Source organism: Trachurus japonicus, chromosome 19 (genome assembly GCF_045865225.1).
Source record: "Trachurus japonicus isolate A0001 chromosome 19, Traja_1.0".
NCBI classification, from domain to species: Eukaryota; Metazoa; Chordata; class Actinopteri; order Carangiformes; family Carangidae; genus Trachurus; species Trachurus japonicus.
In genome coordinates this window covers 12,173,613-12,198,152 of record NC_140925.1, presented here as the reverse complement: position 1 = coordinate 12,198,152, position 24,540 = coordinate 12,173,613, and the positions used below count along the sequence as shown (strand labels likewise).

General features: G+C 42.1%; 2 protein-coding genes across 2 annotated transcripts; one reads left to right on the top strand and one right to left on the bottom strand.

Moving 5' to 3' along the window:
- The first annotated feature begins 67 nt into the window (after nucleotides 1-67).
- On the top strand, nucleotides 68-4,723 carry arl3b (ADP ribosylation factor like GTPase 3b). The gene is made up of 6 exons (XM_085762388.1): nucleotides 68-110; nucleotides 1,085-1,228; nucleotides 2,170-2,286; nucleotides 2,404-2,454; nucleotides 3,196-3,381; nucleotides 3,490-4,723. Exons 1-6 carry the CDS (start codon nucleotides 108-110, stop codon nucleotides 3,535-3,537), a joined length of 549 nt encoding a protein of 182 aa, XP_085618514.1. The 5' UTR covers nucleotides 68-107; the 3' UTR covers nucleotides 3,538-4,723.
- A 5,192-nt stretch (nucleotides 4,724-9,915) lies between these two features.
- On the bottom strand, nucleotides 9,916-21,005 carry trim8b (tripartite motif containing 8b). The gene is made up of 5 exons (XM_085760603.1): nucleotides 19,631-21,005; nucleotides 13,528-13,623; nucleotides 13,139-13,404; nucleotides 12,888-13,003; nucleotides 9,916-12,260 (listed from the first exon to the last, which is right to left on the bottom strand). The coding sequence occupies exons 1-5, from the start codon at nucleotides 20,234-20,236 to the stop codon at nucleotides 11,554-11,556; spliced, it is 1,791 nt and encodes a 596-aa protein (XP_085616729.1). The 5' UTR covers nucleotides 20,237-21,005; the 3' UTR covers nucleotides 9,916-11,553.
- Nucleotides 21,006-24,540: the final 3,535 nt, after the last annotated feature.

Here is a 24,540-nt window from a genome sequence, read left to right as displayed (position 1 = left end):
CCATGAATGTAGCATGTAGCTTGCTTGAGTTGTGTACGTAAGCTGTGCGTCTGACGTCATCCCCCTTAGTAACCCTCGGCGGCGTCTCCAGGACAGAAGGCAACAAGATGGTGAGTTTAATTTATCCCAATAATTAGCTCCAAACTGTAAACACCGACCTCCAAATATATTTAAAAAATCGCTTTCCGTGTCGTTCACTTACACTCATCTTCAGTTTAATGACTAATTTGTAGACAACTTAGCAAGAAAAAAAAGCATTCAACTGCAAAAAAAAAAAAAAAAAGCTGCCTTGTTGCTTCGTTCAGTTATCAGGGGAGATTAGCTTAGCACGTTAGCTCTGTTTAGCTCCTATTTGCGTGCCATGTGTCGACATAAGTATCCCGCGAAGCATAAAGAAAAGCAAGAAATGATAAAATAAGAGGGTATTCACGGGAGCTTTTGCTGTTCCGATGTGTCGGCATCGGGAAGAGAGAGTTTGCTGATCACCAGCACAGCAGCCATAGAGATGCACTTACAGGGCCTGCTGCTGCTGCTGCATGGGGAGGAAGATGTCTGCAGTGGTGGTGGTCATCCTGCAACATTGCCCCCCTACCTTCCCCTCCAGCCTAAAAAACATAACAAAACAATTAATAATAATAACATGACAAGCTTGTTTCCTCCGAAAAACATGGATCATCCACTTCATAACACCTGGATGGACGAAAGAAACAACGGTGGTGGACGTTTCGACTGCTCTCTCTTCGTTGCAACACAAGAAAGATACAGAAGATCTTGTAATAATATATGTTTGTTAAATAGGCCAGATGAGCTTAAAGACTTAGTTTATTTTCTGTTCACTTTTCAATTTCAGTTTTTATTATTATGATGATTATGTCCCGAAGGAAACTTGATTTGCAGCAGATAAAAGACAGACAACACAAGTGACAAATACATACAGTCAATGACAATAAGTTAAAGTCAACAAGAGCCTTTTAACTGCCAAAGGGATAAGAGAGGCATTCTTTATTAATTCCCCTTGGGGATTAATAAAATTCTTCTTATTCTTATTTTAATTCTTATTCTTTCCCTGCGTGTTTTATTTTAGGGATTGCTGTCAATCCTGCGTAAGCTAAAGAGCACACCAGACCAGGAGGTGAGGATACTGCTGCTGGGTCTGGACAACGGAGGGAAGACCACGCTGCTCAAACAGTTGGCATCCGAGGACATCAGCCACATCACCCCCACACAGGTGAGGAGGAGGAGAGGACAGGTTTAACATATATGTACGCAGCGCCTAACCTTTTTTTTTTTCTTAACTAGGAGCACAGTCGCCCCCCAACTTAAAATTTTTAGGAGCACAAGCAGAAAAGTTAGGGGACTATTGAATATTCACATTTGCATTCATGATACTCGCCACCTGTAATGACAGATACCAGATACTTTGAGCTGCCTCTTGCATGTTTTAGCAGTGTTAAAAAAAGAGGAACATTTACTGGTTGCACATGTGCAAGTAGATGAAAAATTTACCTGCACTGTCTCAAATTTCTCAGAAGTCTGGAGCCTTGGTACTGAACAAAGGCTTTACGATTTAACAGTAAAGTGTGGATGCTTTCATAAGTAATGTCATGAATACTTTTAACTCGTCTGCTAGCTTCTTAGAAATTGCAGTAAACAGAAAAAAGATAAATGTAATACATGTCTGACACGGCTGACCAAACCATACGGCACCAGTTCAGTCTAATATACTTGTGCACAGTTTTTCAAGATACTTGGCAGGATGGTTGATCCAGGCATCTTGGAGAACTTGCCACGGTAGTTATGTGGATTTGGGCTGCCTCAGTGTGTTCTGTCTCTTCATTTAATCCCATCCAGACACCACAGTGTTGAGATCAGGGCCCAGTGGGGGCCAGACCATCTGTTGCATGGCTCCTCGTTGCTGAAGATGGTTCTTTATGACTCTGTTTGAGGTCGTCGCTGCTGCAGAGCAAATTTAAGACTGTCCAGAAACGTCCCTGACGGGATAGCATGAATAAGAATTTAGATTTCTAAAATGTTCTGACAGTATTGTGTACTGTCTTTCATCCAGAGCAAGCATGATACAACAAGGATGGAGATCTTTACTGCTTGGCAAATGTATGAATTTTTTGGAAAGAGGAGTTCCTGCCTAATCCACTTTTGTGTTCTGCCCAGGGATTCAACATTAAGAGCGTCCAGTCTCAGGGTTTTAAACTGAATGTCTGGGACATTGGGGGCCAGAGGAAGATCAGACCGTACTGGAGAAACTACTTTGAAAACACTGATGTGCTGGTGAGTTGGATTTAATGTGTCAGACACAGCAAAGCTGTTTTTTTTAATTACAAGTTTGCTCTGAACTTTGGATGTGCTGATGGTGAAGTTACTGAGAAAACGTCTGTTCTGTTTCAGATCTATGTCATTGACAGCGCTGACAGAAAGAGGTTTGAGGAAACAGGTCAGGTACGTACTGATGTGGTGTCAGTGTGCGTGATGTGTGTATGGCAGTGTCTGTCTACTGTATTAAATTAAATTGTATGTGGTATTAAAAAGATAGTTACATATTAAATTGATGATGCCCTTTTGTCTGACCTTAGAATAGAACGAAAACCAGAAAACTCATATTTTAGACACAGAAATCTGGGATATTTTGGCATTTTTGTTCAAAAGACAATCAATCAGAGTTCTTGCAGCTTAATTTTCTGTTGATCAAAATGTAGTTTCAGCTGTTGTGAAGGTTTTTTGGGGCAAATCCAAATAAAATCTGAAGCAAATTGCAAGTCAAATGTAAGTCTTTGATGTCTCTGATTGCAGACCATTAAATGAGATGGATGGCATCTGATATTTATTCTTTTAAAAACTGAGTTGATAGTGATTTTTTTTTTTATGTAACTGAGATCCAGTTTGCCAAAACTTTCACTGTTATCTTTTTTTATTTTTTTTATTTTTTTTTGTTCGTTGGGTTTTAGCAGATCAAAACAGGAGATTTGAATGTTTTTGCTTTCAAGTCCAATCAAGGCTTATTGAAGTTTCATGAAGTCTCACATGACCCAGATCTTGATTGTTGGGTCTTACCCACCACCAGAATCTAAGTTTCACATCTCAAGTCTGGTTTTTATTAACACGCAGCACTGAGACGCCTCAGTATTTGTGTGTGCGTGTTTTTATGTGTAACCAGCAGATGTGTGTGAATATATATTGCAGGAGCTGGCTGAGTTGTTGGATGAGGAGAAGCTGAGCGGCGTTCCAGTTCTGATCTTTGCAAACAAGCAGGACCTGCTGACGGCCGCGCCGGCCTCCGAGATCGCGGAGGGTCTCAACCTGCACACCATTCGGGATCGGATGTGGCAGATCCAGTCCTGCTCCGCCCTCACCGGGGAGGGGATTCAGGTGAGTCCCGATGATTTTCCCTTTTTTTGTTTTCTTGTGTCTTTCTTCTCCTCCTCTCACCAAGCTGCCATCTCTCTCTCTCTCTCTCTCAAATCCACCTTTTTTCAGGAGGGCATGAACTGGGTCTGCAAGAGTGTCAACTCCAAGAAGAAATAGTTTTGCTTCTAGTCTTCTGCTACTCAGGAGGAAACAACAGCAGCAGCAGCAGCAACACATACACACACACACACACTGACACTACCACACATTGTACCCTCCTGAGCCTTAGTACGATGGGATATACCTGTGAATGTAAACACACTACTACTAATCCAACATGGACTTGGAGTTTTTAATCCCCCGCTGTATCGCTGATGTTTACTAATCTCAACACATCTTCCTACTACGTTGGCCTCTGTAAAAGAAGATGGAGGGAGGGAGGGAGGGAGGGAGGGATGAATGGGGAGGGGCGTTGCCTTCAAAGGGAACCCATGCCAGGAAATCAACACCTCACCCCCACCGACTCCGCTCCTCCTGAGTCCACCCACGTCAGCGCCAACGTTCCCAGCCGATCCCAGCCGGTCCCAGCCACCATCCACAGCCTGTCACCACCTCAAACTCAAACATTCCCATTAAACTGCTGTCGTTCATTGGAATTCCAGCTTGTTCTTCACTCCCCCCACCCAATCTCCCATCATTTTTTACCTCCATCTCCTTCCTACAGGTTGACATGATGTTGTCATTTTGTTTTTCCGTTTTTTTCTATCATTCCACGATGGCTGTAAGCGCTTTTCCTGCTATGGCTCTCTGTTTGAAGTGAGGTATATTTTTGTAATTGTCTTATTTATGGTGAAGTAGAGTGTAGAGTGCTTTTCAAACAACAACAACAACAACAACCACTGGTTGTGTGGTGTGTGTGATTTCAAGGATGTTGGAGAAAACGGTCTGACTCTCCCCCACTAAAGAATAATAACTGTACATGTTAATATGTATAAACAAAAAAAACAAAAACAAAAATGATGTAATGATGAGATTAAAAGGTTTAGAGGAAACTACGGTTTTGTGGATCAACTGTAAATAGCTCGGCCCTGTGTTCATATGTTACGTTATGCACATGTTATAGATTATTATGTTACCCTGCTGTACTTTGTAGTCTATAATGTTTGCATAGCTTAATATGTGCTGGCAGATTTTTAACAGAGGTTATACTGTATGTACTGTATGTCCCAATGCATTTCTTTGTGCTCTTTGGATTAGTGAGGGAATTCACTCTTTAGGCGTGTCCTTTTGATATTCTTGAATGTAATCTGTCCAGAATTGAAGGTACTGTATGTGAATAAAAAAAAGAAAAAAGTAAGAAAAATGTCTCATTGTTTTTACTGAATGAAGAGACTTCCTGCAGCTCATTCAGATCATGTGCGGGGACTTTTTTCTTTTCTTTTCTATTCTTTTTTCTGTTGATCTATCTTGGCCTTAGTGCTCACTGCTCACACACTTGTAGCAGGTGGAGTCAGCTGTTCATGACAGCAACCGAGCCTGTGTGTGGAGAGGCCTCTGTGGGCGACAGCAGCTGAGGGAGGTGGGGACAGCAGAGAGACACAAAGACAACACAGTTAATGATGGAACAGCTTCTTCAAATACAATCAGGCTTTTAAGTTAAAGACGACTAAATCAGACAGATTGGATGAGATAACAATATATGGATCACAAGTTTCTTTTTGTGTGGGATGTAATTTAAAACGAGCTGCAATGAACTCCATCTGAGATCACATTTATGTTTTTCCAGGAGGCTGCAGGTTTCAGACAGGTGGCGCTGTTCTGCTCCTGCCCGAGTGAAGGCCTCATGGTCTGGGGCTGAGCCTGACTACTGAAACTAGGTGATAACAATCCAATAAAATGTTACACAGCACATTAAAATGGTGGTACTTCCACTTTATAATACTTCTGTACTTTTACTTGCAAGTGAAACTTTTACTTCTAATGGTATTTTCACATTGAAATGTTAATACTTTTACATTAAATAACCTTATATTTGCATCTAAATACCTGAAAGGTGCTGAACAGTGGCTTTGTGCTATTTTCTTCTGAATGAGAAACATGTGATTATCAGCCACAGTCATTTGTATTGACAATGTACAGATAAGTAAAACACTGTGCACTGCTGTAATGTTGTTGGGAGACTGTGAAACACTGAACAGTACCACAGTCTTGCAGTAGATCCAGGGAGCTGATTCAGAGAATCAATTTCATTTGAAATTGCCTGGAAATGATTTCTTTAGTTACAGAATAAAAAGCTGAAGGTCAGTCAGAGTGCAGACTTCCACTGGGGCCAATGTGCACTCAGCATGCACCAGACCTCAGAGGGAAAAATTCAAATTCATAGTAAATTATATATCTGGGTTTACTTTGTCCCCACAAGTTAATGGGTTCCTCTCTGGATGATCCCATGATTTTACTAAGTACAGTATAAGTCAGTTCAGTATTTTTTTTTCTTTTTCTTTTTCTTTTTTTTTTGCAAAATCCTGCTGACAAACAAATCAACTATGCAAAAGTGTACTCGGTGGACTACATACCTCTGCAAAGGCCAAACAATCTTCTACATGTCTGTCAGGTCCAGATTATTATCTGGATTTGTTTGTTGTGCATCTTGAAGAATAACTTGAAGCCTTCCAAAAGCATCAAGAGTTTGTCTTTACTGGCTTATTTTGTGTAATAAATGTTTGTTTGCCCGTACAAAGACATTTGGAGTCACATGTCAAACATGTGTGTTCGTGCTGTAGGAACACTAATTTGTTGTGTTTTACTTTGCGTAACATTGTATGTGACTGATTTAGAAGGCCTCAGAGACTTGCAAATGGCCTCTTCTGTTTTTTTTTTCTCACAAAGCTTCTTATTATCCAGTCTTCCTCTGCTCAGAGACAGAATGTACTCGTATTGTTCCACATTTGTGGCTCTTATAAACTCCCTGTTAATTCTGACACAGCGCCATGGAAAGTATGATACACCCTGGGAGTCACAATAAGACACATGAAGGCATCTGAAGGAGTAGTTTGACATTTTTGAAAAATATGCTTGTTTGCTTTCTAGAGGAGAGTTAAAGGAGGAGATCGGGAGTGTGCCTATGTTCCCACAGCCCCATGTTTTCACAGCCCTATGTTCCCACAGCCCTATGTTCCCTCAGCCTTATGTTCCCTCATTTCTAAGGGTTTTTTTTTCTTTCCAAAATTAGGCCCTATGTTCCCACATTTCCTTTATCATCAATTTGCATCAGATTTTATCCCCACTTCTCCAAATTTGGTAGTCAATTACCTATTATCCAGTAGCAGTTGTAAGCAGCTAAATCTGGGAACATAGGGCTGACCCCTTCCAACACCGTTACTCCAACATAGGGTTGAGTGACAAACCCTTATACCGAAATTAAACTCACCTCCATGAGTTAGTGCAATTTAGACAACAGACTTCTACAGTAGTACAAATAGTGTTAGTAGTAGTAAACAAAGCATTAGAAAGTTTGTACAGTAAGTACACCAAGAATTACGGACATTAGTGGGGTAATTTAAGATAGCCGCTTGGTAACGTTAGCGCCATTCGGTTAATAGTGGTAACTCGACCACTGTTCGAGCAAGGGAAAACAAACTTCTGTGGGGGCGTTTGGCTCGAGGTCATGGTGCAAAGGACCCTAGGTTGAAATTACTCTGAATCGTCCCTTTAAATGCGGTATAAAAATAAAAATGACTTGACGTAGAGTTTCATTTTGAGAAAATTCTTAGGAATAAGAAAAATCGTAGAAATGAAGCAACAAAGGGCTGAGGGAACATATAGCTGTGGGAACATAGGGCTGACCCCCAGGCGAGCTAGCAGTGATTTCATTGTTCACTCTTGGCAAGAAATATGTATTTCTCAAAATGTCTAATTAGTCATTAAATGGGGCAAGGGCGAGACTTATTGTTTTATTTGCTGTTTCTGTATCAAAAATGAACTCTCAATTTCAACTATGAGCTAACTAGCCTCAATCACGTTGTCAAACAATCACAATACTCTACTTAACATGTTTTATTGTGTTACTACTGACAAAGAAAAACAAGCAAATAATATGTAAATTAGTAAACTGCAATATTTTAAATTACAGAGATTTAGCAGGTTGATATTGATACAGGCCAGGCTAACTGTTCCCAATGCTAAGCTAAGATATCCAGCTGCTGGTTGTAGCAACATTTAATTTAAGGTCAGAGGCCTGGGATTAAAAGTTTGTTTTGTTTTACTTCCAGAAATCTTCAATATATAAAAAAAATCCCTCTTGGATAGTTTGACAGAGCATTTTTGTGTCCAAGTAAATACTATTATTCTTACGCATACCAGAAATAATATATTTCCCCAACAATCACTGCAGATGCACATGTCTTCTTGTTCATTTGAGTATTTGTACAGGTGTTAATTCACAGATGGCCGGGGCTCTAAGATTTTGGTGTTGTGCCACTGCAGATATGAGAGAGTGAATCGATTTTCTCATCTATCTCTGTCAGAGCCAAATGAGGGAATTTCCCATAATGCCACACTGCTCCTATAATGGATTAGAGCGAGCTTTTGAGAAGTGTGTATAGACTGCAAGGTCAAACAGTTCATTTTGTTTTCTGGTCCATGGTTTATCTACATGTGTTTGTTGAAAACTCAAAATGAGAGAACAAAAAGTTCTGTGGTCTCTTTATCAGTCACTAAAAGCTTTTCTGTGTGTGTGTGTGTGTGTGTGTGTGTGTGTGTGTGTGTGTGTGTGTGTGTGTGTGTGGTGTGTGTTTGCATGCGGGCGTAATTTAAAGGAGCCAGACAGTGTGTTTGTGTGTCAGATACATATCAGAGACGTAGGCGACCAGATTACTGCCTCTTTCTCTCTTCTCATGGATCAGACAGCTGTTCAGCAGCTGTGTGTGCAAGTGTGAGAAAATGTGTGTGTCAGGAGAGAGAAGGGGGGAGTGTTTGTAATGTGTGTGTGTGTGTGTGTCAGAGTGGGAAAGATAGAAAAGCAGCTCAGTAATTTATGCTGCACCTCCGACCCCACAGTTCTTGGCTGCCTGTGTCTCTGCTGAGGTTTGCTGACGTGAGAAAAAAGGCAGCACATCAGACCTCTGCCTCCTCCAGCCTGAGAGGGGAAGGAGGTGGGAGGAGGACGAGGGTGGAGCGAGGAGACGACAATACGGTTAAAATGATTGTTTTGTGTATGAACCGTCGATTGTTGCCGTCCGAGGCGTTCAGAAACTCAACCTCGCGTGTACGAATGACTGGTCTGTATCACACAAAACAAAACCACGAAAAAGAGAGATGGAAAAGCTGAAGTTCACGTAGCTGTGTAGGAGCTCTCAGCAGCTGCCAAAATGTCAAATCTTTCCCTTTGAGTAGCTGCTCTGGAGCTTTTGAGCATGTTCTTCCTGAAAGAAGAAGAAGAAAAAAAGCTTCATTTCACCCACAGATTTGACGACGTAATCTTCATCCACAAACCTAAACAGGTTCAACTTCCTGTTCCCTGTTCACTCACTCAGCTGGATCATTCCTGCAGACTGAATGGGAGTGAGGCTCAAAGTGCTGGGTAGAGGAAAGCAGTAATGCAACAGCTTAATGAGGCTGAGGGGAACACACACACACACACACACACACACACACACACACACACTGACTACTCATTTCAAGATTTGTTCTCTCCATCCTGTTTTCTCTCTGCAGGCCTCCACCCACATATACTCATGAGCCCTGTTTGCACTGGGTGGACACAGACATTTAAAAGATTGTTTAAATGGGTTTTTCCGCCTATTAATCTGTCTTTTAAGATGAATAAATACACCATTAGATGAATCGTCAAACTGAGAGAAAGGCAGCCTGACAGATTGTTTTCATGTTAAAAAGGAACAGCAGAGATTGTGGGAGGATGACTCCGTTTTTTTTCTTCCTCTTCTTTCTTTTGAAAAGTCATATGAAGAGTAAGCAGATGACTGTAGCGAATGGGAAAAACAAACATCAAGCGTAAATGCTGCGTTTGTGGGCAACATGGAAAATATTAAAAGGATAAGCTTGGTGATTTTTGAAATTGTAAATAAACCCTGAAAGAAAAAGAAACCCAACAAATCAGTTGACCTCACTAACAAGTCCTGTCACAGTGTGACACTGGATTATAAATATTTAGATCAAACAGACAAATGTGTTTTGTTTGGCATGAGGCTGCTTGGTTTCCTTTGAAAAAACAGTTACAATGGTGAGTTTGCTTCCTTTTTACATGTAGAAAACTTATAATTACAACAATTCTGATGTGACATGAAGGCAGCATCACTGTACGATCATATAACTCCTCAATCCAATACAAAAGGACACGATACCATTTATGGTGCAGGCCATAAATCGATATCAATCAGAGCAACAACAAGCTTTAAACGGTATGTGAGAGCTGTGTTGTGACTTTATGGTGTCATAGAATGATAATAAGGAGAAAGCACAGTAGAATAATAACTCACAAGTTACCATTAATGTTTAAACAACAGGATTTGCACATACAGAGTTGACAGCAGAGACCGGTTTAAATTTGTTTGTTTATTTGGAACCCTTCTCCAAATCACGTCTGTAATTTTTACATTTCACAAAATATTTACAAAAAAAGATACTTTTATGTCGTTTTTTTTTTTTTTCTCTCTTTATGTTTGACTGTTGTAACAGCTCCTTTTAAGGATGACGAACCATTGCTTACATCACGCAGTCCAGTCTCGTTCTTTTAGAAAAAGTTCATGAAAAAAAGTCCTCCCACCCGTCTTTTCTATCACACACTCGTTTTTAAAACTGCATACAGTTTTTTCTTTTTTTTTTAACCGCCATTGTTCTTCTTTTTGAGTGCTTTAAGAAAAAAAAACAAAACAAAAAACTCTTCCTTGCATGCTTTTAGCTGCAAACAGGAAGCCAAGAGCTCGTGTGCTTATTGAGAGGAAGTGACATCTTTGCCCTGCAGGAAGTACAATTACAGCATCATCAGATCCTCCAGATGCTTGATTGGTTTGGTCTGTCCAGTCTTGTCCTTTTTTCTCCATAATCGAGAGTCTCTCTAGACAAGCATGAAACCTACACTTGTACCAAATAACACAAAGTCATAGTTAAGTACTAAATGGAAACAGTCTGTGTCAGAAGAGTTTTCTGTCCTGTTGGGAAGCCTGGCAGCAGGAAAAAGGGAGCGCTAGGAATAAGGGGGCCGCATTCCCAGAAAAGTTGGGAGGGCCTGGGTCAACCAGCCCCTTCGGACGCAGCTCTAGTGTCCCTCTGTGGGTCAGCAATCTGTAGTCCAGGCATAACAAGGCGTCCACAAGTGCATTGTGGGTGTTCCATGGAAGAGCGTTTTTTTGTGTTCAAGCCGTACGATCCATCCCTGAACTCAGCAAAGGAAAAGGAAGAAATGCTAATGATGATTAAAAAAAAAAAAAAATCAAGAGACACGAAAGGACCGCAGCCCCTCTTTAAGAAAAAAAAACAAAAAAAAAGGATCTATCAAACTAAAGTCAGCTGGGCAGAGAAAAAATGTGATGCTAACAACATAAGGCAACTGACCTCAGTACAACTGGAGGGGTGATTATATCAGAGAAACATGAGGTGCTAAACTGGAAAGCTCAACACTGCTCGGTATTATCTGTTTCACTGTTCAGCCTGAGTGAGAAGTCACAAAGGCATGAGAAGATTTTCTATTAAAAGTTCATTTTCTCTCGATTCATCTCCTGCTCTATAAATAAAAAAAGAAAGAAAGATGCGTCTCGTTCTCTCCTCTTCTCGCCTCTCTCCTTCTCCTTCTCGTCTCATCTCGTTTCGAGTGTAAAATGCTGAGCTGAGTTGTGCCAGAGTGAGCGGTTTGGCTGTTTATGCATTTTACGTATAATACACTACATGAAACACTGACGACTGAAAATAAAGAGAGAGGAAGAAGAAAAATAAAAACACAAAGAGATCAACCCTGCCCCCGAATGTGTGTGTGTGTGTGTGTGTGTGTGTACATGCTCTAGGTCTGTGTGTTTGGATATAAACATTTATTTTAACGTGTGTATAGTATAACTGCATTGTGTTTTTTGTTTTTTTTTCCAGTTGATAAGTCAGTAAAAGGTGTGCTATTTGGGTGCCTGTCTCTATATCCAAGTGTGTGTGTGTGTGTGTGTGCATGTGTGTGTGTGTGTGTCTACTCTGTTAGCTGGTGACATAGTGCTTTGTAGAGGGTTGCCCGTACAGCCCATAGAAATCTGCGTGTCTGTGCGTCTGTGAGGCGTCTATCCAGTCCCTCACTGCCAAGCCCTGCATGGACGGCCCTCCAGAGGCCAGGCCGGGGGGAGGGGGGTAGTCTTGGGCGCTGACCCAGGGGAAGGAGCCCGAGCGCGGGTACGGCGGGTGGCTGCGGTGCCCCGACACCGAGGGCACCCCGGAGCAGTAGCAGTTATCCATCGTACACACCAGGATCTTGCGGCCGCCGTACTGCGGCAGCACGGCCTGCTGGGAGGAGTGCGAGGAGCCGCTGCCTCCGGGAGCAAAGTGCGAGGAGCCGAACACGGAGCCCGAGTGGTGGTTGGTCAGCGAGCCGCTCCCGCTTCCCGTCCCGCCGCCCTCGCCGATGTGAGGCGGGCCGCAGGGGCCGAGCGGCTGCTGATTGGTGGACTGGCCTTCTCCGGAGGCGGAGCCGGAGCCCAGGTAGGGCTGCTTGGCTAAGGACGACGCAGAAGACGAAGAGGAGGAGGAGGAGGAGGAGTCCTTGAAACCCGGAGCGGCGGTTTTTCCGACGCTCCCGTTCCCCTCTGGAAAGGCAGTGGAATGTTTCCGTTTCTCGGCTCCGGAGCCGGAGCTCTGACCGCTGGGATACGCAGGGACAGACTGCAGGAAGGTCGAGGGAGGGGTGAGGGGAGCTGAGAGAGACAAGGTGTGAAATCAGAGGTGGTAAGTGGTGATTAAAATATATTTAAAAAAAAAAGAAAACACATCCCATGTCCTGCTTTTAAAAAAAATCTGTGAGACAGAAAGAGATCCAACCTTTCATAACATATGGAAATCATTTATCAAGACCTGATTTCATAACTCCTTAAATCTAACATCTACCAAGACTATACCTTGTTAATTTATGTTTTATTCAGGTATTATTTATTTATTTATTTATTTCTGTTTCTGTTTTTAATTTTATATAAATAAATACATAAATACTTTACTATTTATTTTGGTTGATAATTTATATATCCACTTTTACCAGATGACATACACACATACATGTTTTGTGTTACTGGAATGTACGTTTTTATCTTTCTCATGACTTTTTAGTTGGTGTCTCACAACTCTTTTTTTAAGTGATCCCCAACATTTTTAATTTTGTCAAGGGGGAGGGGGGTAATTTGTAATGAATATAGTATTTTTATATTGCCTCTGTATTTTTAGTGTGTGTTGTGAAGTGACACCAGTTTCCAAACTATCATTGTTGTCTCAAAGTTAAAAAAAAAAAATCAATAAAGATTTGTTTAAAACAAAAACAAAAGAGATCCTACCTTCCAGCGTTCTCTTCAAGCTCTTCTCTCTTTTTGAGATTTCAGAGAGGAATAGTTTAGAGTTTAGATTTCCGACTTTGTAGGGAGGGAGACTGCTGCCCACACATGCCTGAGACCTGCAGCAAGTGCCAAGAGACATGCAAAATTCAAGATAAGATGTCTGCCTGCAAACGCCACCTGCATATCACAGAACCACCACAGACAAGAAAAAAAAAGTGCAATGTCCATTTTAAGAGTCCAGGAAATCTGACCTGTCTGTGAGGATTTTCACCGGTTTGGTGTTTTTCATGAAGCTCAGCTCCTCCGCCTTGCTGAAGGCCGTGTGGATGGAGCTCAGCAGCTTCTGGGCCTCGTGGCGTTGCTCCCCCAGAGCCAGAACCTGGGCAGCGTTCTCCTGGCAGAACCGAGCCTGGGCCCGGTCCAGAGCCTCCAGTGTCCGACCGAGATCCTCCTCCAGGAGCTGGTGCATCCGCTGGTACTGCAGGCGCACCTCCTCCTTCAGCTCACACACCCTGTCCTGTAGCGAACAAACACACACACACAGAGATTGATCACGCTTTATGTAACACCGTGTTACAGAATCTCTTTTAAAAAATGTGTGTGTAGCTGCCTTTTCTTTTTACGCCCACAAGTTACGTACCTCCACCACACACTTGTCAGAGTCGAGTTTGCAGAGCTGCTCTTCGATCTCCTGCACTCGCTCCTCCACGCGCTCCTGCTGTCTCAACAGGCTTTGCTATGACGTGAGAGAGAGAGACACAGAAAAGACAGAAACTCAGAGGCTTTGTGTGAAGTGAACTGAAGTTTGTGACCTCTGTTAGGCCACGAGCACCCACCCCCCCACCTCCTACCATGCCTGAGGTTATTAGGATCCGGGGGAGCTGGCTAATTTAGTCTCCATCCAACACACAATCCCTGTGGGGGAGGAAGGGGGGGGTGCTGTCATAGCAACCCACAGCTATTTTGTGTTTTTAGTGAGTGAGGACTAATGTGGTGGGTGGGGGGGGAGAGAGCAGAGATAGATAAATGGGCATACAGAGGCAGAAAAAGCTTCCCCCCCACCTCAGTGAACCTCTGCCCCTTCATTTCTTTCTCATTTTACTCTTTATTACTCTTTAGTTTTGTGTTAACAAATAAACATCATACATTCATATACAAAATAACTAAAACCAATACAGAGGGGCACATTCTCTACACATCGCTGAATTATAACAAATATAAAATGTCCTGTGAGCTCCAACTATTCACATACAGTTGATGCGCATATCATTTGAATGTATATAATGGTATCTCCACTCTCCGGCCGTCAGTCAAACACTATTAGTTAATTACCAAGTTTTAGTTTCCAGTCCCGGATTTGTGTTTAAAATGGTTTCCAAATTTCTGTGTAAATGCCATCTTACCATTTATTTTATATATTAAAGGAGACATATTATGCGCCCCTTTCCACAAATTGAAATAGTTCTCAGGTGTCTTAAAGACATGTCTGTGACATGCTTTGGTCAAAATACCCCAAGGATCAAACATCACAGCTCTTTTCATCCTCTCAAAACAGCCCTGTTCAGAACGGCTGGTTTCAGTGCCTGTCCCTTTAAATGCAAATGAACCACTGCTTGCCCCGCCCCTTCTACAGGTACCAGGTAGGGGTGGGGTTATGTAAATTTGAATCCTAGTTACATCACTGGAAGACAACTGAGGGAACAGTTTGTAAAACCACGTGGATTTCAACCTAGGGAGCCTGCACATTACAGATTTTTTTGGTCAATTCTCACATTATGGGGGACAAACACCCAAATAAAGAGACTTCGAAAAGTTATATTTCCATAATACGTCCCCTTTAATTGTTCATTATGAGGCTGTCTCTGTTAACACACTGACCGTCCCTTCGTTTCTGAAAGATGCACATGGACTCACAGCATCGAGCTCTGTGAGCTGTTGTGGCAACAACACTTGTTATTTTTGGGATCATGATGATGATGTTGATGATGATGATGGCATGTGGACATTAGCAAACACTGCCCCGGGCCAAATGGAGATGCCCATCCGGCTGCAGCTGGTCGTCAAGATAAATAAAGAAAAAAGAAAGAAAGAACGAAAACAACCCTTTATGCTGCTTCCTTCCTGCTTTCAGTCTGACACAGATTTGCTAATCCTCCATGTTATTAATATTTAATGTCAGATATGAACAATGCCAACACATTATTGAATGAAAGAGAAACATATTGAATAGACGGCAGAGCAAAAATAATGTGATCTGGATTTTAATTTATTAATTAATTAATTAGACTGAGTAGTCCACAGCCGCACTCGCAACTTTGTGAACCACAGAGCTGTCTAGAGCTAAATGCTAACGATAGCATGCTAACACACACACACACACACACACACACACAAACAGTGACAAGGCAAACACGCTGAGGCCAAGCAGGTGAAATGTGTTTCCATGTTCACCATTTTGTAGTCCAGTGTGTTAGCTACAAGCTAACATGCTAACACAGGCTAATTACCAGTAAACAACTGCTGCTGTAAACAATGCAACATACCTGTGCAGGTAATGCATTAACTAATGACTCATTGATTATCTATAACTCTGCCAATTAATTTCTCTGTAGTTTTTAATCCATAAAATGTAAAAAATAATAATAATAATAATAAATAATAATTTCCAAAAGTAGCTACTGAACAAACTGCTAGGCTATAGCTACAAGATTGGCTGGTTTTAGCTAATCTTGTATAGCAGTTTGTTGTTTATAACTATAAATACTTTTCTTGTGAAATACCTTAAAATCATCATTATAATGTATGAATGTTTGCAGATTTGTTTTTCTTCTACACTTAAATAGATTGGACTAATTGATAATGATTATTGCCTCTTTACAGCCAAATACTGGTGTGAATGTTGTATAGCCTATGAGTGAATAATGATTCAGGTATCGTTAAAAAAGCGCTATATGGTAAATGTAAATTATTATTATTAATAATAATAAATGCTGGACAAAAAAATATGATCAAAATAACTATTAAGGGGTTAGTTTAATGAGTTTAACACGAATGTCTATTACTCACAAACCTGGAGAGACATCTAAAAACAAAAATATAAATTTAATGGTGGTACAAGAGGGAAAGTCAGGAGGCTTCATCCTCTGGGGAGCAGGAATATCTGCGCAACGTTCGTTTTCACGCCAACTCAGTTTGGACCAACGCGGTGGAGCGAGCAAAAACCGACAGCTGCCGGCCTGGCCTGGCTTACAAAACTGATTCTGTCATTAATCCCACAAGTCAATAATCAGTTGTTTTTCACATGCTGAAGGGCCTGTTCACATACCATCATCATCATCATCATCATCATCATCATTATTACGAACACAATCCAATCATTCCAGCTGATTTTATCATTAGTTCCCAGTGTGATCAGCTGCCGTGGAGCTTGATAGGAATGAAAACCTGCATACTCCTGGGCCTCAGCAGAGGCACATGGTTGGGAACCACTGCCCTAGATATCTCTCACTCACACACACACACACACACGAACACTCTCTCTCACACACACACACACACACACACACACACACACACACACACAGTTGGCATGGTTAGATCCAGGACTGTGACCTGGTTGTGCTGATTGATTGAGTTAGGCTCCGAGCAGAAGCCAGGGGAAAAACAGGGTCGAAGGAACTGAAGCTTCCCAGAGGGAGGGAGGGAGGGAAGGGGGAGATGAGGGAGGGGGGTAACTGAATGTATGGGATACCTTTAGGGAGGGAGGGAGAGACGGGGGGGTATAAAAGGAGGGGAGGGTGCTGCTCTTAAGCTGTCATTTCACTACAGCGTCTTTTCCATCAGAGCCACCAGAGCAGGAGAGAGCCGGGCCAGAGGGAAGGTCGTCCCCGGCCCGGGGTGAGCGCCGCGGCTGCTGCTGGTGGTGGATGGGGTGAGGGGGGAGTGAGGTGAATTTGGTCGGGAAGGGAATAGAAGAGGAGGGAGGGAGGGAGGAAGGGGGGTGTGGGTCCTCTCCACATCCAACATGGAGGAGGCATTAGTAGTCATCATCACCACCAGGACGACTAATACCTAAAACAAGCTGATGGATTGGGGTTGGTCGGTGTGACTAAAATCAATGTCACCGTGTAATTCAAAGAGATTATTGGAAGATTATTTTTCTGATAGAAAAACACACACACACACACACACACACAACCCCCGCTCCCCTCCCCAGGGATGTGTTGTCTGTTTCTAGTTGGAGAGTGATGTTCACTGATCTTTTTTTTTAATCATTAAATTGTATTTATTTATATTTTTAGTGGTAAATTAGTAGTACTAAATGTTATATCCTTTGATTGATTGGATATCTGAGGCCAATAAAATACATAATGATGTATTTCTAACGTCCAAAACACACATTGTAATTGGAAATAAACTCAGTTCTGTCGAGCTCATGCGCATGTAAACAAGGATTTTAATCACACTGGGTCAAACGAAAAAGCAACGATTTTTAAATTATCAAAGGGAAAACGCCACAGATTGTGTTTTGCATCTGGTTGTTGTGATGATGGGAGTTAATTGGGAGCTGCAGCCCTTCCTGTTCCACCAAAGAAAAACCCCACTCCCACAAAACCAAAACAAAATGATTCCTCAGAAGCGTTCGCTCTCAGGGGCTGAATTTTGTCATCGAGAAACAATTTCCATTGAAAGAGGCGGTTGTAGCGTTGAGCACGATCGATAAATCAGCACTGACGATATTTTTTTATCAGCATATAATCCCAGAGACCGTTGTGCTGGAGAGAGTTATCAAGACCAATGTTACAAAACACAATGATAAGAGCTGCAATGATTAGCTGAATTATCAATAAGCCAATAAACAGTTGACAATCAAATTCATAATGTTTTCAATGATTCAATCACTTAATTTTCAGTTTTGGACCAACTCAACACCAGATGTTTTCTCTATTTTCTCTGACATTTTATACCCAGGATGATTAATCAGTGAAATAATTAGATTAATTGACGAAGCAGCACTTTAATTTTCATAGCCTTGGGTTCCTATAATGGTTTTTATACATCTCTTTGGGCCTGTGCAGCGTTTTCTTGTCACTTATTGGCCGACATTCATCAATATCAGCAGATATATTGACCGTGCTCCAGCTGCCATTTCATACTTTGTTTTATTTTTCAAACTCAACGTTTTGGTCACATAAAATATTCCTTATTTTATGTGTCAATGCCAAAAAAGGGAATATTGTCTGGATATTTTATTTATTTATTTATTTATTTATAGAGATTATAACTGATAGCTCCATCAGGGTCATACTGTAAAATCCTGAATTAAATCAGGCTCGACTTATTGCCCAGCCCGATTATGGATAATGTTGGGAAAAGCTGTAGATGTGGAGGATTTTTTTTTCTTTTTTCTTTCTATAATGCAGCTTTTTTTTTAAAAAATCCAGAGCAGCAGGACCCACCCAACGGGCCTTCCTGTGCCCCAGGTGACCGTTTTGGCGTTTAACTATAACATAAAGCTGAGTCATAGGATACGAACAGGAAAACGCAGCCTGCCATGACAGGGCTGACACCTAAACAGGGTGTTGGGTGAACTGCATGAGTCAGTCAGTCAGTCAGTCTGTGAAGCCTTCACTGTCGCCGTCTAAACCCCCCACCCCCCCGACTTGAAAATGATGACAATGACGACCAGGAAGAGAAGAGGTTAATGAAATTTTTTAAAAAGCACCAAGTACACCGCAGAATCAAGTGACGAATCACTTTAATCCCCCTTCCTTTCCCTTCCCCTTCCCCTCGACTCGCCTCTCGCCTCCACTCCCACACCCCCCTCCTCCTCCTTCACAACTGGCGATCCCTGAGCTAGGATGCACCTGTGCTGGGGAGATAAGGCCCCTCTGAGGGCCCCTCATTGTTCCACCCTCGACTGCATTGTTTGTCATTCCAACAGATGAGAATGGAGGCTGGAGTGGATCACAACTGAAAAATGCACAAGATAGACTCCAACACTGGCTCGCTAAAACAAAAAACACTCAAAATGCAATTGTTTCTTAAAATGGGGGGGGATTTTGTTTAGTCGTTGATTAAGTCAAGTGATTTAGCCCATATACATAGGCTAAACTGCTGGGAAAAGGTCCTGAAAGCTTTGTAGGTTTAAAAAAAGCTGCACTTTATGTCTTTAATGTGTGACGTTGAAATATGTCCTTTGTTCTTAGTGATGTTTGCTCGGTGATTACAAAATGACCCTCACTGGCTGCTGTGACGCTGGTACGAACACACCACCACGCTCCATTTTGGTAGCTTATTGATCACAGAGATCCTTGCAAAACAGGGACTGGGGAGTGGGGAGTAGGCTAATGATTATTTCCATTACTGATTAATCTACTGATTAGACTCGCACTGATCAATTGATGGGTTTTTTTACTCGATAAAAATGTCAGTAAATAGAATTTGAATCCATCACAGATTCCCCAGAGCCCCAAGGTGAAGTGTCCAAAAGCCGAACATGTTCAGTTTAATATCATAAAAGGATGAAGGAAAACTGAACGTATTCACATCTGAGGAAATGAAACCAGATTAAATGTGATATTACTGCTCATTAAAAGACAGAAACTGTATAAATTCAGTCATTTCAGATCTTTTGAAAGACTTCTGACATCCACTTGCAGGAAGTGGATGAACAACAACAACAAGTATGTATTAGTTTGTTTGTTTGAATGTATGTGCACAATATTTGATTGTTCTCTTACTCGGATGTCGTTGCGTCTCAGCTCCACATCGGTGACTGCGTGGCCGTGGCTGGGGTGGCAGCGGGCGAAGCAGCAGTACTGACACACCGCCGTCTGCTCGGCCTCACAGTGATACAGCCTGTACTCGTCGTGCTGCGGGCAGGTCCAGGCCTTCACCGCCTCCGCCTCCACCAACAGGTGCCCCAGGGCCGAGCACGGCTGCTGCAGGTGCGTCTGAACGTGGGACTGGCAGCACGGGGCGTTGCAGCGCAGGCAGACTTTGACTGCGGGGAGCGGCGGGCCTCGGCGGCACAGGATGCACTGCAGGGCCGGCGTGGTGGCCTTCTCCACGCTCAGGGCGTTGTACTTCTCGACTATGTTGGACAGTTTGTGGTTCTTCTCCAGGCTGGGCTTCTGCGTGTAAGCATGATTGCACTCGGGGCAGCGGGCCAGAGAGGACTCTTTGGCCCAGGCCTCGCTGATGCAGCCCCGGCAGAAGTTGTGCTTGCAGGGCAGCTGGATGGGATCTGAGAACACGTGCAGGCAGATGGGGCAGATGAGCTCCTCCTCGAAACAGTTCCTCCACGTCTCAGCCATGTCAGAGGCCATCATGGTGCAGGCAGGCATACACTAACAAAAACTCTTCTCCAACTTCTTCCAGACCCCGCCGAGGCCTCGCAAAGGAAAACCTGACACTCTCAAAAGTCTCGAGTCTTGAAAAGAAAAAAGATAAAAACAGACCCGATGCCGTCCTCAAAAAGATCAGACCTTGTATTTCAACCCTTGTGACCAAATTAGACGAGTCTCCCTGACAGATGACTAGTATTGCTTATTGCTGCAGCATGAAGGCAAATTCCAGAAAACTGGCCAGAGAAGGCTTCAGGCGAGGGATGACAACACCTTGGGTGTTTTCAAAAGCACACAGCAGGGGCTGACGTTATACAGATTACAGTAAATGGTGCTTTAATTTCCTCTAAATCGCACACACTCACACAAACACATACACACAAACAAACACACACTGGGCCTGCTTTTACAGCTTCTCTGTGCGTGAATGTGTTTATAGGCCTACAGGAAGCTAGACGCCTGTCTGCTACAGGTTAAACATGAAATTGCAAATGCAAAACAAGAAAAACAAGGCACAGAGAACTAAATATCCATACAATGACCTACCATGATCATGAGGTGGATCAATCTGTGCATGAAAAGACACTTGATCCTCCTCCTCCTCCTCTGCTGCTGCTGCTGCTGTTCAGGCCCTCCCTGCCTTTACTGCCTTACCTTCACAGCTTCCTATACTTCACCGTCGGATTATGACTGACTGTGGACCAATTCAGACCAACAAACGAAGCATGAAAAGCACGAGAAAGAACTGAGAGAGCCCACACCCTGACTATATACTATCTAACACACACACACACACACACATAGCCAACACACATAGACACACACGCAGCTTTTTTGTGGTTAAAAGAAAGAAGAAAAAAAAAACCCTGAATCTGTTTTATCAGGGACCTCAAGGACGCCTGAATCTCTGAATAATCACAAAGCAGCAGCAGCAGCGCAATGCTTTTGTCCGCTGAATCATAAATAAGTACCCGAGGAGCCTCCACCAGCGATTTAATAATACATACATACATATACATACATACAGGGCCAGGGGGTGGTAGTGGTGGTTGAGGGGGGGGGGATAAAGGCTGGAAAGGCTGTCTGTCTGTCTGTCTCAGTCCCGGGTCAGACCAACAGCACGGACACCACCTCCTCCTCTTCTTCTACCTCCAGTCCCTTCAAATCTGACATAACAGCGACATTTCTGCTGGATGAATAATAAAAACGCCTGCGATGTGGCACCACCACCACCGCTCGCATATCTGTACACAAGGCCTCGGCTTTTCTCCCCTCTCTCTCTCTCTCTCCTTCCTCTCCTTCTCCTCTCTCTCTCTCTACCAGTTTTCTCCAGTCGACAACAAAGGCCTTATAATAATCTCATTAAACAAGAATAAAAATCATTATTTCCCAGGCTGTTTACTGCATAGTTAATCGTTTTTAATAGTCGGGTCCGGCGGCTCCTGCGCACAAAACAAAGGGTTTTTTAGGATCCGCAGGAATGTTGGCTGCTGTTGTTGCAGAGCCTTTTGGTTTCCCCCCCTCTCTCTCCGACACATCTATCAAATATCTCCAGTTTTTTTTTTTACTCTTTTCCTCCCTTACCTCACTCTCCACCGTGTGCACCACCTATTGTCGCCTCAGCCTTTAGCCAACAACATATTTATATCCACTTCCTTATCTCGATTAAATTCTCGTGTAAATTACCTCAGACGTCACCTCACCATTTTCTACCACAGGTATACGAGATAAACACACTATAGACTAAGGACGGCCGCTGCTAACGAAGGCTACGGTCATTATTTCTTTAATAAAGCAGCCATATTTGTATGTTTAACTGATAATATAAAAAAAAGAGAAGAAAAAAATACAAAAATACACCCTGCTAATCTTAAAGGGGCCGTCGCTTTTTCTGTCCTTGTTGGGGCTAGCTGTCATCAGCCATCTTGTAAATCCTCATTTAAAAAAAAAAAAAAAAGAGGAGATATATATCCGCCGTGGAAAGGGCTGGAGGCTGTTTCACCAAAGCTGCTTTTTTTCTCGATATCAACGCAAAGTCCCGTCGTTATTATAATAAAAAGGAAAAACACGCCTTTTTTCTTTCTCTTTTTTTTTAAAGTCGGTGTTGTAGGTCCAGAGAGCGACGAGTCTCGACGAGGTTATTTTATCTGGTCGGTGCGTCCGGTGCGAAGCAAGCGACTGACTCCGTGGTTCATAAAAAAAAATCCAACACGGTTGTGAATAATAATTTGTGTTTTATCCCCCCTCCTCCTCCTCCTCCTTTCTTTCTCTCTCTGTCTATCGGTCAGGCTTTGGAGAGAGGAGGAATGCAGGCGAGCTGGACTGGTCTCCAAAACCAGGGTCAAGGCAGCGAGCATCACACAGGACATCCGGTTAGGGTTTTCAAAATAAAATACAGTGCTTCAGAGCGAAAGATCGGAAGTAGGGGTGTAAATAATAAATGTCATTGTGATACTATACCACAGAGAGATGCAACACAGTTGGAGAGACAGAAAATGACTACAGAGAGATGCAAAATAGCCGTAAAAACATGTAATGATCAGAGACATACACCAAAGAAACACAAAACAACCACATTAAAACACAAAATGACTACAGTAGGTCTAAAATTATATATAGGCTATACATAGGCTACATATATCTCACACATCTCACAACTTCGCCCATACTAGTAGTCTACATCTGTCCCTGAATGAGGGAATAAATTAGCTCCATAAAATGCTTCTTTATAAAAGAAAATTTGATATTTATATAACTGTACACCTTATCTACACAGCATAAAGACAATGATCATGGTAAAAAGGGAAATTATCTCCAGAAATATGACAGATCTGGCTCTAGCACCCATATCCCTCCAACACGTGTGTAGCTCGACCATGAGCTCGACTCCTTTATTCACGCTTCTTATTATAGGACCGTATAGGCCTATATTGACTCACACAAAGGAAGTAAAGGAATGGATTTTGATGGTGTACTCTAACTGCAAGGAAACAGCCGTTAATGCTAAGACTTGCTTTGTTATAATGAATAGAGACGTTGAAAGTATTTGCTATAATCCGTAGCAGAACATTTCACTTAGCCTACATGACTGACCTTGTTCTGTATGACAGGTTTGAAGCTAGACAAAGGGAGTCAAACAGACAAAGCAAGGTTGTATAAAAGAAAAAGTATATAACCTGAACAGACTGGCCATTCAATACAGTGAGTGACCTGATCAGAATGTATTGTGTTTGGTTTCATAATTAGGAAGTATAATGTAAGACTGTGTAAGATGATGGTAGCCTATGGTGGAGCTGAGGGCTCAACACATGCAGATGGATAGATCAGTGGGTAATGCCTTTGACTTTGGATTGGGAGGCCGGGGGTTTGAATCCAGGTCATAATATGTTTCCTGGGTCAACAAGATCTGTGGAAGAAGAGTTTGCTTTGTTATAATGTGAAAGTAATTTGCTGTGAAGTCTTTGTATTGGAGTTAATGGGTGTCTGGAAGGGACCTGGCCACACTCGGAGGCTCACAGTTTAAATTCTCTAAGTCTCTCTGCTTTGTCGAGCACACGGTGAGAGAGATGATAAGTTTGTCTACAACTGTGGAAAAAAAATCATGCATGTAGAGCGTAATTTGTGGCTGGGAGCAGCGTGGAAAGAGAAATGTTTCAGACGATTTCAGACCCACTCCAGCCTGAACATTCTGTGCAATACACACCCATTGCTAATATATACACAGCTATATATACTCACTGATTGATCAAAAACTAGGCTATATGTATATAAGTTACACTTGAACATATACAGGTGCATCCCAATAAATTAGAATATCATGGACAAGTCCATTTCAGTAGTCCAAGTCAAATAGCCCAGACCAAGTATGAGTGCATATTATAGATGGACAACATTTTCAGAAGGAAAACATTTCAATATCAAAAATGCTTTAAAAAAAATTGGTCTTTTGTCATAATATTCAAAATTTTAGAGATACTGAATTTTAAGTCTTTGTTAAATGTAAGCCATAATTATTACAATTAAAAGAAATCAAATAAATAAATACGCTCTGATGAAGGCTGCATATAGCCGAAACGCGTCAACATGTTTTTGCATGTGAGCCAGAATAAATTATGTGAAAAGTGAGTTTTTTTTTTTTTTGCAAACTTTTTGATTCAGCACTCTGATTTCAATGAGCCTTTTTGTGATTAAATAAATAAAGACTTTAAATGTTTCATTCTGTGCGTAATGGATCTGCATAATTTATAGTTTCTTTCTTTTTTTTATTGAATTACTGAAACAAATACATTTTTCCATTATAATCT

What these genes read in the sequence shown, in the direction of transcription:
- arl3b (XM_085762388.1), top strand. An exon ending in TTGAAAACACTGATGTGCTG is followed by an intron (nt 2,287 to 2,403) that starts GTGAGTTGGATT and finishes GTTCTGTTTCAG; the next exon opens with ATCTATGTCATTGACAGCGC. An exon ending in GGTTTGAGGAAACAGGTCAG is followed by an intron (nt 2,455 to 3,195) that starts GTACGTACTGAT and finishes TATATATTGCAG; the next exon opens with GAGCTGGCTGAGTTGTTGGA.
- trim8b (XM_085760603.1), bottom strand. Translation starts at nt 20,236, where the DNA reads ATGCCTGCCTGCACCATGATGGCCTCTGACATGGCTGAGACGTGGAGG. An exon ending in TGAGACGCAACGACATCCGA is followed by an intron (nt 13,624 to 19,630) that starts GTAAGAGAACAA and finishes CTCACGTCATAG; the next exon opens with CAAAGCCTGTTGAGACAGCA. An exon ending in CTGACAAGTGTGTGGTGGAG is followed by an intron (nt 13,405 to 13,527) that starts GTACGTAACTTG and finishes TGTTCGCTACAG; the next exon opens with GACAGGGTGTGTGAGCTGAA.